The 18,151-nt window shown below is 39.1% G+C and overlaps 1 protein-coding gene across 3 annotated transcripts; it reads right to left on the reverse strand.

The window, feature by feature from the left end:
- Nucleotides 1-1,270: 1,270 nt before the first annotated feature.
- On the reverse strand, nucleotides 1,271-16,608 carry CHRNA5 (cholinergic receptor nicotinic alpha 5 subunit). 3 transcript variants are annotated; one of them, XM_068204436.1, is made up of 6 exons: nucleotides 16,431-16,608; nucleotides 7,948-8,099; nucleotides 7,615-7,659; nucleotides 5,692-5,801; nucleotides 3,914-4,745; nucleotides 1,271-1,928 (listed from the first exon to the last, which is right to left on the reverse strand). In XM_068204436.1, the coding sequence occupies exons 1-6, from the start codon at nucleotides 16,528-16,530 to the stop codon at nucleotides 1,767-1,769; spliced, it is 1,401 nt and encodes a 466-aa protein (XP_068060537.1). In that variant the 5' UTR covers nucleotides 16,531-16,608; the 3' UTR covers nucleotides 1,271-1,766. The 3 variants fall into 3 exon arrangements, with proteins under 3 accessions (XP_068060537.1, XP_068060539.1, XP_068060538.1); XM_068204438.1 differs by lacking the exon at nucleotides 16,431-16,608 and adding an exon at nucleotides 16,361-16,420; XM_068204437.1 differs by lacking the exon at nucleotides 16,431-16,608 and adding an exon at nucleotides 16,073-16,209.
- Nucleotides 16,609-18,151: the final 1,543 nt, after the last annotated feature.

Here is an 18,151-nt window from a genome sequence, read left to right on the forward strand (position 1 = left end):
ATTGTTTAACCTCAGTAATACTGGGAAGTTAAAGCTCTTACATTAATTAATTAAAACAGATAATCTTTACAAATTCACCTTGAAAATTATGATGGGAATAGAGGAAACATGGATATCCAATGTCAGATGTAGTTGTGTAAGTGAAGAAGAGTAATTCCCTAATTATTATTATAAAAAAAGGTCTGCCTGATATAATTTCCCTACCTGTGAGCTTTAAAAGCTACACAAAACCAAGAATGTCCTGCATATTAAAACATTTTGAAATAAATATTCAATTATATGTAAATTATGACATAAGTAATCACTATTATAATCAGTGCAGGGCTTTACTAAAAGAGATCTGGGAGGGAGTGTGGGAGAAATATATATCTGTTGTTCAAATTTATAATCACTATAAAAACTTTAAATTATTGAAGATACCACAGTTTACACTAAAATTTCTCACCTAAACATATTATTATTCATGTAGTAATTTAAGCAAACAAACTTCCTAAGATTTGCTCTAGCCTGCTCTACTCCTGTATTAGGCCTACGGGATGCAATTATATTATGAACAACACTGAAAAAACTTCAGTGTAGGAAGACACCCAACTATTTTAGAGTCTTTTCCAGAAATAAAGCTATTAAGAAAGGTGACATTGGCATCAGTGTAAAGAATGCATTTTAATGGAATAATTGAAAAATTGCAAGCTCGTTTTCAATGACCTTAGGAGGAAAAAGGAAATACGGAAAACTCAAAGTCCTTGCTGCTTAGAGTTACATATGGTTTTTAAAGTGAAAGAATTAATCCAAGGCAGCTCTTTTAAGTTCAATTAAACAAATGTGAAAATCATTAATCATCTCCATTTGGTTCCACAGCAGAGTAATTTATAACCCATTTCCTTCAGAAAGACACTCTACAAATTCCTTATGCCTGTGCTTAAAATCTTAATTCTGAGAAACACCCAGATACAGGAAATAATGAACACGTCTGCAAACTAACACACTGTATCAAACTCTTCATCAAGAGTAAAGAAATCTGAATGTTCCAGCCCCTTAGAATACTTATGCACCTTGGGAACTCAGTTAAGTGCCTTTGCCTTCCTTTCCAAAGCTGATGGAGACATCAATATACACACATCCTTTAGGCATTTTAAGGTTTATTAAATGCTCATGTTGGTATCACAGAATTAACAAGCTTTAAAATTTAGCAGCAAATTCCACTGAAAATTTATAAAGGCCAAACATGGCCAAATTGCTGTTCTTAGTTGTATATTATATATACAGGAAGTTTAACTTATATTTTTATTATTTTAAATTACTCTGGCAAAATTTCAGACTTCTACAACACACTGAAGAGAACTGATGAAAATTCACCTTTGTATACTAAATTAAAATAAGCAACTCTACTGTATAATTGCAAATATTTAATATTCAGTATAATGATTTATATAGTAATTTAATAATTGGACTACAGTGATCATCATTAAAAATTGAAATCCTTCTATGTCACAGTAGGTGTCAGTGTCTGCTGTTTTCATAAATCACATATGCCATGGCTTGAAAAGGTTCTTTTAATTCTGCCTTGGCAGTAACTCAGTACACTGGCAATAAGCAAACCGACTTCTGTGTGTCCTGGGAATGCCATGCTTTAAGATAAACCTAATTTTCTAGCTCTGGATATTTTTTTTCACTCTACCAGAAATATGGCTACAAAGAACATGCATAGAAATAGAGCTACTGCAAAACTTAGAGCCAGATCAGTAGGACATAGCTCCAAAAATACTTTATGCATTTGTACTGCCTATATGGGTAGGGACTATTATACTTGCCCATTTATGAATAACAGGAATAAATAACACAAGTGATCCAATTATTGAAACCAGAAGAAAAGCCCATAGGAACATTCGATCAAGCACCTGAGCAATGTATTTCCAGTCTTCAACAACCTAAAAGAGAGAGCACATGAGCTGGTCAGTGTGTGCAAGAACAGGTGAAAATACAGTACCAAATCCTGCAATTCTTAGTTATTTCAAGTACACTTTTTCCAACCATGTCCCTGTGATAACCCTCTGGAACAATATTTTATAATTATGTTGTGAGTTAGAAATGAAGCAAGCTTCCCTCTGTGAAGATTGATAAACAATGTAGATTTTGATGCAGAAATTGACCCTGAGAAGCACCAAACATCCTCATCTACACAGATGAGACTGGCCTGCCATTTTCTAACATACTGCAGGATACATGGCACATGACATCAGAACGTGGAATCCCCGAGCAGGAGTTGGAAGCAAAAGTCGTAAAAAAACTCCAAACAACCAAAACCACCAACCAACAACAACAAAAAAACTAACCAGAAAATGAAAACCAAACTTCCCAAGTAGTAAATAAAAAAAAAAAAAATTAATTGTTACTACAGAGCAGCTGTTGTGTTACAAACAATTGCTGAAAGCTGCAAAGAATTATATGCTGGGGAGAATACTCACAGTAGTTTCAAGAATACTTTCCTTTTTGACAAAATTATTCATACCTATACATAGTTGTGCAAGTATTGAAGATATAATTGTGCAAGCAAATTAAAACCCAGCCAAATAATTGTCTTGGATTCGAACTGGAGCTATCCATGTTTCCCAAGCTTAATGCTTCCTAAGATGTAAGGCTATAATAGCACTAGCTGTCTAGTGTTTATTAACAACTTTTGCAATTAAAGCTTGCATTCTCTGGAGCCCAGAAATAATAAAACAACTGAATCCCTAGTCAGCTGTAAATTAATTTCCAAGGTTTATAGTAACAACATTACACTTGAAAAACAAAATACTTACTATTTGTCCCTAACAGTCAACCCTTAATTTACAGGAAATTATGTATTTAATAGCAAACCATTCTATTTCTGTTGTACATACAATGCAGATGCTGCTTTAACAGTACAGCAGATACATTTATTAAAAATCTAGGCCGCATCCCTTGTGACAATGTCAGAATCAAGTCCTGAGAAGGCACATCAGAGGAGGCACATTACTCCTAGTCTCGTATGGGAGAACACACTCTCAGCAAACAGAGCCTTCTGAAGACAGCAATTCCCATAGAGACTGCAAGAACCTCAGGCTTTGCCATCAGGAACAGACACTACACCACAATCTTCTGTATTTCTACAAACTTCTACATTAGACTGGAAATAGCATTTAAGTCTCTGATGTACCAATGGTGCTAGCTTAAAGAGCATGTAAAGAAAACAGATTTCTAATGCTCTTACACAAATGTTGTAAAAATTCATTAAGGATAATTCAGAGTGCAAATGCATTCTGACACTAAAAAAAAAGCCTCTGACATATTTTAATAAAACTTAGGGACAAATAATAGTAAGGGTAGAAGAGAACACTTAGGAAGTCACTGAGTCCATGTTTCACCTGAGCACAAAATGGCCAACATATGGCTATAGCCTGCATTTAAACTAATACAAGTCAGAGCACTCAAACTGTTTTTATTCAGAATTGAAAGATGCAAGATAAGTCTTGGCAGTATTTATTTGGAAAATATAAGGCAAATGCGTTTTCAAGATAGCCTTCAACATTAAAGTGTACAACATTAAAGTGAAAAAGAGCTCCTTCTGTCATCTCAGCAGCACTGTAGGGAACAGTTACAGTACATGCTCTTGTCACAGACAAGTGTGTCACAATGTGTAACTAATGACAAGAACTTCTAGAAAACAGCAGAAGACTTCGGAGGACCCCAAATACTGTACTGTATCAGCTAAATATTCTCAGTATTGTACCATATTTGCACTTTTTTCTAGTGGAAACAACTATACAACTTTCAGCAAAGTACAAAAGCTGGGGATCTGTAGCACATCTTTAATATGCAACTGCACAGTAAAGCCCTTGGTTTTCTAATTTGCACTTGTACAAAATCAGTACAGCAGGACTAACACACCCACCTCGCGAACTTCATTCTCCTTCATCACGTGTCTCGTAATATAGCGGATGGAATCCAGAGCTGCTTCCAAGGTGTTCCTGGATGATTCTGATCCACTCATATTTGCTGTTTCCTCCTTCTGAGCAAAGTACCTATCGACGTGGCTTCTCATACAGAGCAGCTTGGGCAGCTTGTGCAGAAATATCTTGCGAACCCAGGGTGCCATGGCGTTGTGCGTGGACGAGGAGCGGTGGTGGATGTTGATAGCGAAGACAGTGATCACAATGGACAAGGTCACAAATATCATAGTAAACACCAAGTACTCTCCTATGAGTGGGATAACTTTAGAAGATGACGGAATAATTTCTTCAATAACAAGAAGAAAAACAGTCAAAGATACCAGTACTGAAGTGCAGAGTGAAATTTTTTCACCTTCATTTGAAGGAAGATAGAAGACAAGGACAGTTAGAAATGAAAGCCCAATACAAGGAATAATGAGAAACAAAGTGTAAAAAAGTGGCAAACGTCTAATTATAAATGAATATGTAACAAAAGGATACCAGCAGCATCCATCAGTCCTGTTTCCTTTGCTCCCTGTTGCAGTCACTATTTCCCATTCTCCATTATCAAAAAAATCTCTTTTGTCAACATCATAATCTTCAAGAATTAGATCAACCTGTGAGCCATCATAAGTCCAGGAACCAAATTTCATTGAGCAATTTTGAAGGTCAAAGGGGAAGAATGTTACATCAATAGTACAAGAACTTTTGTAGTTTGCTGGTGGAGTCCAAGCAATGGTGCCATCATATTTTACCACGGTTTTTGTAGATGTTCCCTCAAAACGTCCATCTGCACTGAAAGAAAAGAGATTAATGCAGGCAATTACAATGGGGTGTGGGGATGTACTTAAAGAAGAAATTATGCTTTGTTATTGTCATTTCAGCTGTCTATCCCTTGATAGCCAAAATTTTTTATTGTCTTCAGAGTCAACTTTTTCCCCTCAAATCTGAAGCTAACAAAGGTAAGTAGCTTTGGAAGACTGAAGAATATTTTCAAGTCCTGAAAAGATCTGTGCAACTTTCTACGGTCCCAATGACTTATGAAAGGATTGCAAAACCCTGATCTTTAACAGCATGACCCAGCTCTGGTGTTTCTATTAGTAAGACAGAATAAGTACTTTTAAATTCAGCCAAATCATAATTATTGAAGAAAAAGAGTCACGAAACAGGTAAAATAATACTTGTGCCCAAACCTGAATTTACAATCACTGCAACAGCCTTTTATCCTGACTTGACAAGTCAGGAAATGTAAAAGCACTGTATGCGCACCTGAGTTGTGCAGAAAGGTTAATTCAAAAGTTCTTGTTTCTGAGATCTGCTAATTTCCAAAAGAAAAAAATCAAAACCAACCCAACCCCCCCTTACAGTTAAATGTATCTGACTTTCATTCCATGCTGAATATAACCTACAACAGCACAAATTAGTTACTTCCCTCCCATCACACTACACTATTTATACCCAGCACTGTGCAAGACGTTTTTCTCCAATAAAGAAAAAAGTTCACACAACAAAATGAAAATAACTTTTTCAAAGGGACTAGAAATTCCATTCAGAAGTAAAGCAAAACATTTGAGCATTTAACATGGCAACAAAGCCTATTTGCATTCAGAGGCAAGTTCTTCCACAGGTTCTCAGCCCACTAAATGTACACATTATGTCTATCCAATGAGCCTCATAGAAGCACTTTGGTCAGCAAAGTTATAAAGTAAGTGCATTTTGTATTAAAACATTCAAACCTTACTTGTCATACAGCACAATATCTGGAATCCAAATAGAATCTGATGGGACACGGATAGATGTTATTCCAGCATAGTCTTCAGGATTCCACCTTAATTTTACATCTATCCATTCCTGTGGATATGTGAGACGTAAAAGTAATTATTATTGGGAAGTGGATTTCAGCAGGGTGATACCAGATGAAAACAGATAACAGGGCAATTAACAACAATGAAACTGAACTAAAATTTGCATAAAACAATGAAGTTGCTGAACAGACATGCAGTTATGTCTTTCAGTATTTGTTTTCTGTTATAAGAGCTACTTGACATTGTTTCTGTACAGAACTTAAGATATGATGTTCCTTTTTCAGAGCGTGTATTTATAAGTAAGAGCTATTATAATTTAATTTAATTGTATAAATTAAATTTGATAAAAGCTTGTTCTGGATGAATACCAATGACTGGAAGCTAATCAGAAGCAATTTAAACATTTTCATTATACAAAAACCCCATCATGCTCCAACTCTTAAAACGGGTTCAACTTCAAGAAGATCTGCAGAAACTATTAAAGAGGGCACAAAGAATCATCAGCCCACATGGCCATCTCACATTTGCTGACTAATGTCAAAGTTTTCCTAAAAATAAAAACTTGGCCTAAAATTCCAGTTACTGAAAAGAAGGAAATGGGAAGCAAAAGGAAAAAAAAAATCAAATAAACAAATAAACAAACAGAAAGGAATTAGCCCAAACAAAAATAATTCCATAAGCTAGTAAGTATACCCAGCATCTGCAAAGATTCTTCTCAGTTAAATCAAGAATGATTTGTGAGCAGCATTACCTAAGTAAATAGTGGCAATTAAATTTAGCCCTGGACTCTCACAATTACAAAGCTTGAGGCTTTTTCCTGCCCAAACCCAAATATTTTCAAGAGAAAAAAGTATTTTCTTTCTAGCAAGCATATTCAACTTTGAAACTGGAATTCTACAATAATGTATATCCAATATTTTCAAATATCCCACAGGAAAAAGACCTCAAAAATATTATACAGAAGAATACACTCACCATACTTTTCTTAATAAAGCTTTTGAATAAAAACTTTTGTACTGAAGCAGCAATTTGTGGCTGGATGTAGCAGCCACAGGCCCTGCAAGGCCTCCCTGGTGCTCACTTGCCTAAGGTAAGGTAAGAAGTGCCTAGTCGTGATGACTGGGCCAAAGAAGCCCCTCTTCTGCCTTTGGACCCACGTTATCGCTCTGTAAGGCCATAGGTCATATTCACCTCGACCCTCACTACTGGACCCTTTCCAAAACCCCTGCACCCTATATAACGCCCCATTTCTGCCCAGTTTGGCAGAAGAGCTGTCTCTGAGACCCTTGGCAGGAGCTGCCAATAAAGACACCGCTGTGGAACCTCACACAGCCTTCTCCTCTCTCCCTCCCCGCGTCTGCCCGGGGCACTTAGCGAGCAAGGAGCTGAAATCACTGAAGAGCCGAATTCACCAGAGAGCTGATCTCACCTCAGAGCTGAGCTGCTTGCTAAGGTTGCCTGTGGCTGGGAGCCTGCCTGGGACACCTGGACAAGCTGCGCTTAGCAGGACATCGCTATCTGGGACACCTACGGCAGCCAGGGTCAGACAGACCCCAAGAACCCAGACTGTAACGGCTGGATATATACACCTTGGTCTATTAAATGGCCATGCAATGCCATATCATACTACTTTTAACTTGGTGAATTTTTATTTACCTTGCTGTTATGGTTTTTTAAGAGGTTTGTCACAATTAATCCTTTAAAGCATTTCCAGGGACATTCTATAAAGATAATAGGTGAAATAAAATTTCATGCAGGAACTAAATTTTTTGAATATACAATTAACTAGAAGAGTTTCTCCTAAATTTTGATTTGCAGTTATAGAGCTTCAGAAATTTTCATCAATATTTGACACATACCTGTTTCAACCATACATTTGTTGTCATCAATTGATTTTTCTCATCCTGTAAAATAACACATATATCACAAAAAATAATCTATCCATAGGAAATAGCTGCTTTAGTTCACAAAGGTCTGTAACTTAAAATACCAAACACACTGCTGAAAGCATTCTAATCACTAAGTATGTTTATATGAGAACATTATATATTGATCTACAGGGCATTTTTATTACACAGATAATAATTTCAGATGCTTAATCTATTGTGCTTAACAGGCACAATTATTTCACATGAAATTATACTCCTTTTAAAGTTAGTGGAAAAAAAATACAACTTATTTACTATACATACCACATCTACTAGCTGAGAGATTGCAAGGCCAAACTTGATTTTTATTGTGTCATTCAAGCGTTCCACTGGACGAACCCATCTTTGATAGTCTTCAAATAAATGCTTAAACAAACGATCTTCACTTTTAGCAATAAAAGAAGGTTCAGATACAGCTATATGGAAACAAAAAAAAAATTATTAACATTGATTCAAATGAGCAGTGTACATCTGCATTCTTGTGTTCAAACAGTTACAGCTTTTTTTATGCAGAGTTCAATTTGTCATCTCATCCCTTTCTCTCTAGAAGCATGCCCAAGGTCATGAAAGTAGAATTTTATGAAGTTACCTGGTTTTATTAGCATCCTCATGCCATTATCACGCTTCTAAAATTGATGACTCAAGAACATTAAGATAATCTCAGCAGACAAAAAGCTCTTATATCATTTACCCAATGCCATGCAACTATTGAATTCCGCTAAAACCAAAAGCTGATCTGTGAGGGACTGAAGTTCTGTCAACCTACATCCACGTTACACATCTGTAGTATATTTCATAACTTCAATTCAGTTTGAAACTTCAGTCTCTTCATGTTTAATGTATTTCTTCCAATGTTTGGGCACATTTACCCTGCATAAATTTTGCTGCACTTGCAGAGCACTTTCCCTCACACCGTTTTGTATCTTAGATGCATACGCCAAACTATTCACCAGCCGACTCTCTACCCATTCTAATGTTACACTGACTGGAATGCACCTTTCTAGTTCTTTTTCATAGCTCTCAAGGGGTCATTTGGGGAAGATGGAGAGAGAGGGGAGGAAAAAAGAGAAGATCAGTCTAGCTAAATAACTTGAGTAAGAACAGCTTTCAAAGGTGTTGTGAAAGACCTGAAGATGGCTGCTGTCTCAAGAAGCACCAACTACACACATCACGTTGCATGGAAGGGTCTCCAATCCCCAGATATAAGTTAGAATGACCACCAGAAAACACTGACATGTTCTAGGTAAAGATTTTTACTACTTATCAATGAAATTAAAAAGGGAACTACTACCAAAAAAACACCAAGCAACTATTATCATCAGTTTAAGGGACAGCATAAACAAAAGAAAGGAGCTCACCACCATCTCTTTGAAATGCAGACTTAAAATATTATGCTATTACATAAATCTATGGCACAACCTCTCTAGAAATCATGTGCTCACTAACAACATCCATCTAAAAAAAGATATATCACAAGCAGAAAATCACCAGAGAATGTCATAAACAGATTAAAACCAGAGACAGTCATCCATACAAGGAGAGATTTAGAAGATTAACATTACTTTGTTTGGAGAGGAGGTGAATTTAGTCAACACAACAGAAGTAGATCAACTAGGAACGATACAAGCAGTAAAAACATTGGTGGCGTCTAACCTTTCTCATAAAATAAGCTAAAGGAAACAAAGTATCAATTTAAGGCAGCATAAATAATGCCTACTTGAAGTTCATTACCATCAACATTGAGTAAATCAGCGATTCATAGATACTGAAGAGGATTAGGATTTTAGAATTGCCTGGGATGACTACATTGTATGTCAGGTAGTGTCACACCTGCATAGGGTATCGGTTCTCATTCCCACAAACCTCAGAGTTTGACCAACACTTCCATGACGTGGCATTTGTGGCAGAGGCTGGGCTGACACCACTTAAGCCATTAATTTGAATCGGCCTAACCCAGTCCCACATGGCTGCAGCCACTGCAGGCTAGACAAACTAAGATGGGCAGCCTAAGTTTTAAGTTCCCTTGCATTCATCGAAGTGTGACAGCAGTGGATTCCTGCTGTGCTGCGAAAGGCTCCATGTACAAGTCCTTTGGTGGAAACACCCAAAGCACTGCAGAGCCCAGCAAAGCAGTTCCCTTCCTTTGGCACTGCAGGTGTGCAGCAGTCCAGTAGAAATATTATTATTTTACACACTAACCAGATTTCTCTGAAGTGTCATAGTAGCAGCAAAAGCAGAATGTAGCTTAATGTAGCAGGACCCCTTTTTCCTACAAGTCTTACCCTACCCTAATGTGCTGCTGAATGGTTCTTGATGTGGGCCAAATCAACATTTGGGTTTTAAGACAGGTCACCCTTCTGTTTCAAAATACAAATCTTTCTGACTTGTGGGATGTGCAAAGAACTGATGGGCAACTTACACCATACCGCTGAGATGGCTCAGGTGGATACAGAAAAACTCACAAGACATAAGAACTGCTGCCAAAAAGGATCCAGCAACAGAAATTTGCACATGTACAAACTATCTTGTAAATGTACAAGTGCCAAAAATGTATTTAACTGGTTCAGTATCTCCTCATTAGCCAAGGATTTGTTCTTATTTGTAACTATAGGCAGATTTGCCAAACCCTACGTTTTACAGACATCCAAAAGAATGCTTCCTGAAGACACAACTTAATTTCTCTATTTCTATATCCCTATTTCCTGAATTATGAATGGTTTTGTGTACATTTCAGCCTAATATTTCATAAATACTTGATTTTTATATTAGCATTAATTACATTTCCCTCCTCCAGTTACAACTCTCAACTGAATTTAAGACTGACTATGCAGCTGGATATTATCTCTCAATTAATTGACCTTGAAGCAATGCAGAGCCAAAGTTGCACTTTCACCATTTCTGTGTTCCTGTAAGATGACCTCCTGTGCATCGATACAGCATCTTCAGGGTACGTGTTGTTTCCAGATGAAGCTTCTCTTAAAACACAGCATCTCCTCTGCTATGCTAAAAGGGGACATGTTCCTTTACTGCTTTTATATACTTATTTTTCAAACATTTTATACTCAGACCTATAGTACACTCACTGATCGATTACAATGACTATTATGTACTAACAATACAGTTCAATTCTTTCTTTTTTTTCTGATCACAGATGCATCCACACTTTTCAATATTTCTAGTTTATTCTCTTTATTAATATGCTGGGGCAAACTGGTCTAGAAAAGACATCTTGAACAAAGGAGAGCTCCATGAGGAGGCTGGGAATGGTAAGAGCATATTAAGACTTGGCAAAAACAAAATCAGTAATCACCCCTACCTTGTAAATTTTATTTAATATGGCCATTCAAACAATTTATTACACAGACTGCATATGTTTTATATCTCTTTTCCATGTATCTATGATTTTAAGATTACAACAAGAGGCCATGGTTCTTAGTTAATCCTTGTATTAACATCCATTAAAAAAATTGTGAAGAGCTGATGACAAGTGGAAAAAGTGTAAAGAGAGGAAAACAGGTGAAACAGTTTTAGTGGCTTAAGGCAGCAGAGTAGCTATGCTGGCTGGAGAAAAACAGAAAGAGGTTAAAACCTATGACTAGCAAGATTAGCAAACAAACAACTCAGAGTACAATCTCATACTAAATCAGATGGCAAGAGATTATGGCAACACTCACCCCAGCCACCAGCTCAGAGTACTAAAATATATTAAAAGATCTGTAGCCTTTGAAGGGAAGTTCTAAGCTTGCCTGTACTTGCGTGTCTTCATTTTTATTGAGACCAGGGAACCTCTGCAGTTTAAATCAAAGGTAGCTCTCTGCACTGTTCCGTGGTAACTCCCAATGACAACGTTTTCTTTATTATTTGCACCTTAAAGTCTTCTTACTGCCCCACAGTATAAGTCCAAATTTAGCAACAAAAAACCCCAAAACGACACACCTAAGTCACATATGAGGTTGGATGGCCTAAATTTTAATTCTGCACTAAGGAGACAAATGTTTATGCACAAAGCAGACTAATGATTCGATTTTTTTAAACTCTGAAGTAGCTGGAGAACGCTTTTGACAATGGCTAAGTAAAAACTAATGAATCACTTGACCTTGAAAACACTGTATTATAAATTCGGTTCTACCATTTCCCCCATAGACATTTAACAAACTTTTTTATTACTTTGGAAGAACTATTTCTAAAATAGGATGAAACATTACATGGGCCTCAGATGCGTGAATAGCGTGATGAAGCATGTACATGTCTACTTATCTTGTTAACATTCTCAAGTCAAAATTTCACATGGGCTGCTAATGGCTGACTTTTTAAGTGTTGTAGCTAAGAAACAAAAGATGGGTTTTACAAAAGAATAACACTTTTGTCATTTACTGTACCATTACGGGATTAAATTTCCTAGCATCTTAATATGATTTAGCAACATTATTCCTTTTATAAGAATTACCAGAGAAATACTTAGTGTTACAGGCATGATCCCAGACATATTTTCATAAATCTTTGTTTTTAAATAGGGGAACACCACAGTCCATGTTTCTCCAAATAATAAGCTGTCTTTGAACTCTGTATTCTCTGCACTTCCTTAGATAAAGAGTCCAAGAGCCAGATTGGCAGTGTCAATCCTTGGTCCTTATACATTAAACAGTGCAGTTCAAAGCATTTTCTAATTTAAACAGTGTAACTCAAAGCATTTTCTAATTGACAGAATTGAGTGTTAATGATTTCAGGTTTTCTTTGCATCACTACTAGGTGCAGTTTCAAAGGAGGCCTATGGGGAAAGGGAAAGGGTCAGTTTTTAGAAGTGTAATGTTAACATGCATATTCAGAAGTAATATATATTACTAATGTATGTTTATAATCATATACCATTACAACAAAAAAGCCACTACTAAGGACAATAAACATTGCAAAATATCCATTCTTGGCAGTTAACATTACATTCTTTAACTCTGGGGTATGATAACACAAACTATTATCCACAAATCTAACGGCTACATACTACAATTAATAATTTGCTTAGAAATCTGGAAGATGAAGGGATATATACAGTACACCTGCCTTCAAAACTCTAGTATATTTATTAAGATGATCTCCTATCATTATTTCATTAGGTAGAAAAGACAGGTAATGTATTAAATGGAAGTTTTATTTTTATACTGATTCCTCTGACCCTTTGAAAAGGATCATGAGTCATACTTTCTGCATGGTCTTTAATTTTTGGGCTACTTTTCCTTCTATGCATTAGCAATTGCCCAGAATCCAATCACAGTCAAGCGTTTAATTAACAGCAAGCATTTGGAAACATCACAATCATCTTAACTAGGATGTCTGTAAGTCAAAGCAGCAATACTAACTCTATTCTGTTTACTGAATAGAAGTCAGAAAAGCCAAGTATTACATTCTGAACTTCCCAGAACTATCTTTTCCTCCCCTGTTTAAAAAATAAAGGTAAACCCTATCACCACACCTACAAGCACTGAAAAGGTGGCTTTAAAGTTACTGGGAAGATTTGTGCCTTCTCTCTTACCTAGCACATCAACCTCAGCCAACCAGTAGCAAAATAAAATGACATATACTGGACATGAAACTGTGAGAAATTTTGAACTGCAATACTGCTTAGTACTTACTGATACGTACAGAGGTACAAGAGCTGCTCACAGAAAGAAGGAAGGTGTTTTTCACATTCAACTCAAATTTAAAATGTTAAAGTTACAACTTGATAGTTGTAAAAAAGAATGAAACTACCCCTAACAGCTTAGCAACAAGGTATAATTATGGCACATATTTCTGAATAAATGTACAAGTTTGGTTAGTAGCCATAAAAGACTGCCATGTAGTTTGTAAACTAACCAAGAAACAGATGTGAACTGATAGCCAGTCTTTAGATTAAGAGCTAATTGGACCACAAAGAATTAGAGAAATTATGTCCAGATTCGTGTTTCTCCAAAGCCCACCAACCATTCCTTTCTGAACACCCGTGCTATGGATTCTAGGCTAAGTCCCCACCATGTGCCAGCTTCCTGACCTCCCGACTGACATGACAGTGACAGTCACCTGCAGCTGTAACTGCACGCCTGTGCTACAGCACTTCCTCCCCAGCTCGCTGACACACCAGCGTGCTCCACTCAGCTCCCACGGACAGAACTGGGATCCTCCTCCCTCCCTGCCCAACAGCCGGGCCACGGGCAAAGGCTGCTTCGTGTCAGCCTGCCCTGGGAAAAATCCTGTCACGCTGAAGGCAGGAGGGCGTTCCTGTAACAGAGCCAGGATTTTATCATCTCTCTTTGTACCACTTTGAATCATTCCATCATTTTCACTGATTGCTGACCTGTCAGTAAAGAATGAAGATGGACCGTGAAGTCAGCACCGAGGAATGCTGAAAGCAAGCAGCAAAAGGGGTCTATAGAGGTGCAGGTGGCACAAGGAGCACAAGGAAGAACAAGTATGTAGAACCTGATAAGTAGAACCATTTATACATGTAGAGGCTATGTGTCATGGAATTAAACACAAATCCAAAATGTACGTAAAAAAGACCTTATGGAAATAAGAAACAGGCCAAGGCTTCTCACAAGCTGCCAGTTTAGCCCTGGGTGCTGCAGACATTGGGCACCAGCCTTACCTTCTGCTTCAGGAGTGCTTTGCCCATTCAGCTCCATTCCAGTCTTGGATACACTGGAACACAGAATCCTACAGCTCACAGAAATCAGCTACATTGCTCAAAACCAGATAAGGAGATTTCAAAACTTATAATATCACACAAACCCCAGGTTTTGCCATTCTGAAAAGTGGGAAACTATGCAAGTACTTCCTTCCCCAGTTCCTTCTACAAATCAACACAGGCATTTCTCCACGAATCAATGCTCACATTTATCCCCCTAAGAACCTCTAAAGAAAGCACAAAATATTTTAAAAGAAAAATCACAAGAAACCCATACAGGCAGGAAGGTTTGCAGCTTCCTGTTGGGTAGGGAGAAGGATTTGATCTGTTAAACTGAGTGGAAAAGGCTTGGGTGCATGAAGTGCCAGGGAAACACCATCACAGGTCTGCAGCACAGCACAGTGGGGCTAGGCTAGAGGTTATTGTTAACCTCAACTCCATTTGGGCATTCGAGTCTCACCTGTTAGTTGAAAATTCAGAGCAAGAACAAAATATACTTTGACTGCATTTATTTTAAATCAGCAAGTATTTTCTCCTAACATTTGGAGTTAGCCAAGATAAAATACTGGTTCACTATTAACTGAAGGAAACATCAAATTAATTTACAAGCACTCTTATTGCAAATTTCATTTTATTTTAGAAAAAACAAGTTATGAAAAGCAACTTTAGCCTCACTGCATACAATCAGTTCTCAGTGAAGTCAAAACTGCTGGCTTGTGCCAAAAGGCAAAACCTGGCTTATCCTGACTGCAGGCAATTCCATGCAGTCATATAAATCACAATGTAACACAATGATTTTGCATCTTCTGTCATGAAGAACAGGAAAAACACTACTTTTCTAAATGTTGGGACAAAGAATAGTCTTTTAAATCACATTCAGCAATAACAGACTGAATATTTGTAGGCTGAATTAAAACCTAGATGCTGATACAATCAACTTTCCATAAACCATATTTACAACCACTTTTTCAATCTTCAGTTAATACAAAAAAAACCCCTCAAATTTATCTTTCATTAATTTTCTATCTGCCTTTAATTGTTGTAGTAATGGTTTCAAGACATTCTGCAAAACTCATGGGAATGTATAAATTATGTACGTGCAACATTTTGAAACAACTGTTTCTAAATAAATCTGTGGAAGAGCAGTGATTTTGCTCCTTTAATCTTTGTGTAATTCTTTAAACATTCCAGCTTCACATGCTGTTTTACATCCTTCAACTCAGAAAGTTAAATCCTGATTGAATTATGAGACTGCCTCTTTTGAAGTCAAAGAAATGATGCACGACCAAACTAAAGAGAGTTGTGTTATAAATTCTTAAGAGAGTTGTTTTCCCGTGCAGTCACGTCCATATGCGAAATTAGTTATTAAAATAGATTCTGCAAATTTACCTCCGTACCAGATGCAGAGTACGCACCACAAAGCTACAACTGCACCTCCTCTCAAAAATTGAGATTAAAAACTGAAAGCTATGGCAGCTGAGATCGTTACAGTATGATATATAAACACATTTAGGAACGTGTATGCAAAGTAATGAAATGTGAGGCATTCAAGACTGATAATGCACCTGAAAAGCTGTACTGTAGCAAAGACGTTTTCCCCCTCTTGGGCGAGGGGCAGCCCTGGTGAGCCCGTCTGACAGCGCTCTCCGCAAGTCCCGCTCGTTCTCCTAAAGCCGGCGCAGCCCTGCGATCCTCCCTGAGCAGCCACCACGGCAGCGGCACCAGCCTTACCTTCACCTCGTCCGGGAAAAAGTTGATGGCGCGGAAAACGAAGCTGGCGCGCAGAGACCCCATCTCCGACAGCTTCTTCCCCCCGCAAAATCCCGCCTCGTTTCCCTCCCGAACCGCTCCCGCCGCCCGCGCTCCCAGCCGGGCACGGCCGGGCAGGGGAGCGGCGCCCGCACACCCCCGGCCCACGGTACCGCCCGCTCCATCCCCGGCGGCTCCGCACAGCACCGGGAGGGCTCGGAACCCCCGGCCGGCCGAGCCCTCCCGTGCGACACCCTCCTGGCTCCTCACCGGAGCGCCTTTCACCCTTCCCTTTTCTTCCGCCGACCCCCACACCCGGGGCCGCCCCGAGCCGCCTTACCCTCGTGCGAGGCTCCGGGCTGGCCGAGCGCGCAGAGCCAGGTGAGGAGGAGCACGGACGGAGGGAGGCCGCAGCTCAGCGGCGCTGCGCACCCGGCCATAGCTGGGGCACGGCCCCCGCTCCCTCGGAGCCCCGCGGCGGGAGCCGGGAGCCGCTGGGGCCGGGCGGTGCTGGCCCCGCCCCGCGGGGGCCGTGAGGGGGCGCGAGGGGCGGGATCCCCGGGCGGGGCGGGATCCCCGGGCGGCGCGGGCTCGGCCCCGGCTGTCGGGGCCGCTCTCGGCCCGGCGCGGGAGCCGGTGCCGTCGGAGGAGTCCCGGCAGCTCCCGCGGGGAGGAGGCGGCAGCGCTGCCGGTCCGGTGGCGGTGGCGGTGCCGGTCCGGTGGCGGTGGCGGTGGCGCCGCCCGGGAGCGGCTCCCGCCGAGGCCGAGCAGGTGCGCGCCCGGCGGGGCCGGGGCCGCTGTCCCGCGCGGCGGCTGCTGCGGCTGCAGCACCCGCGCTCGGTAACCCCGGCACATCCAGCCGGGCAACGCCTGCTGCGTCTGCACCCTGCTTTTGGGAGGGTGCAAGTGTAAGTGACTTCTGGCGAAAAAAAAAATCATCTTTTAATTTCCATTGCGTTTGAAACACTCGGTAGGGGATTTTTTGTAAGTGTCTAAATCGGTACGATTTTTAATAGTTTCTAATTTAGAATATTTTGGAACTTTTAATCTAAAATAAATAAACTAATGCAAGCTAAAAAGACTTAGGCTATTTCCACATCTTTAGGTATATTATAGATATACAACATATATAATAAATATTCTGTACAAAACACCACTTTTTTCTGTATCAGAAAAAATGTGTTGCAAAAGACAACTTGCAACATACACACTGTAAAATTTAATCAGTGATTTTTCCTAAACCATCCTAGTGGAAATGTATAGTGTACACATTGCCAAAAAAAATAGAAGCAGCTGCCATTAATGCATTTTTAAAAATGTGTTTAATATTTCATAGAGAGAAAAGACTTGGAAAGAAGGGCTACATGACTTTACTGTGTTAATCAGCTTCTACGTGAAAAGTGCTAGATACTGCATTCCTCAGGAAAATAGTCCTTATTTTACTCAAATAATTTTAGCAACTTTATGCCTTTCTAAAATGAGCACTACCCAAACAGCAATTTCATTAAGCATGTTGTCAGTTGTCAAAGTTCTTTTATACCAATTGTTTATTTTACAGAAAAACTGAATCTCTCTGTGTAAACAGTGACTCTTCAGTGACCAAAACAGAATACTGGAGCATTTCAAACCCTTTCTTAATTTTTAAACTCGTGTTTTTCTGTATTATCTTTTCGTGCAGCCATATTTGGGTTGTGCATGTCTGTGCAAGACATAATGCAGTCTGTGGAAGCACACGAAAAAGGCTGCTTTCACAGGAGTTTCTTCCAGCACACTTCTAGCGACAGGCTGTATTGATTAGAATGCTCTGCAGTAAATATGGTCATTATATATATATTGAGAATCCATGTGGATATGGCATATCTTCTACAATCAAAATATTTGTGTAAAGGATGCAGCATGCTCTTATTTTGAAATGCTAAATGTATATGCAGTTGTCAACTCAAGATTTTATAGTAAATGAAAAATATATTTTATCCCAAAACAGGGCAAAACCCCCACCTTTTTTTTTTTTTGTGACACTCTAGTTCTGATATTTTCTGAGTGCTTCAAGAATTACTGGGC

This window comes from Anomalospiza imberbis, chromosome 13 (assembly GCF_031753505.1).
Source record: "Anomalospiza imberbis isolate Cuckoo-Finch-1a 21T00152 chromosome 13, ASM3175350v1, whole genome shotgun sequence".
Classification (NCBI taxonomy): Eukaryota; Metazoa; Chordata; class Aves; order Passeriformes; family Viduidae; genus Anomalospiza; species Anomalospiza imberbis.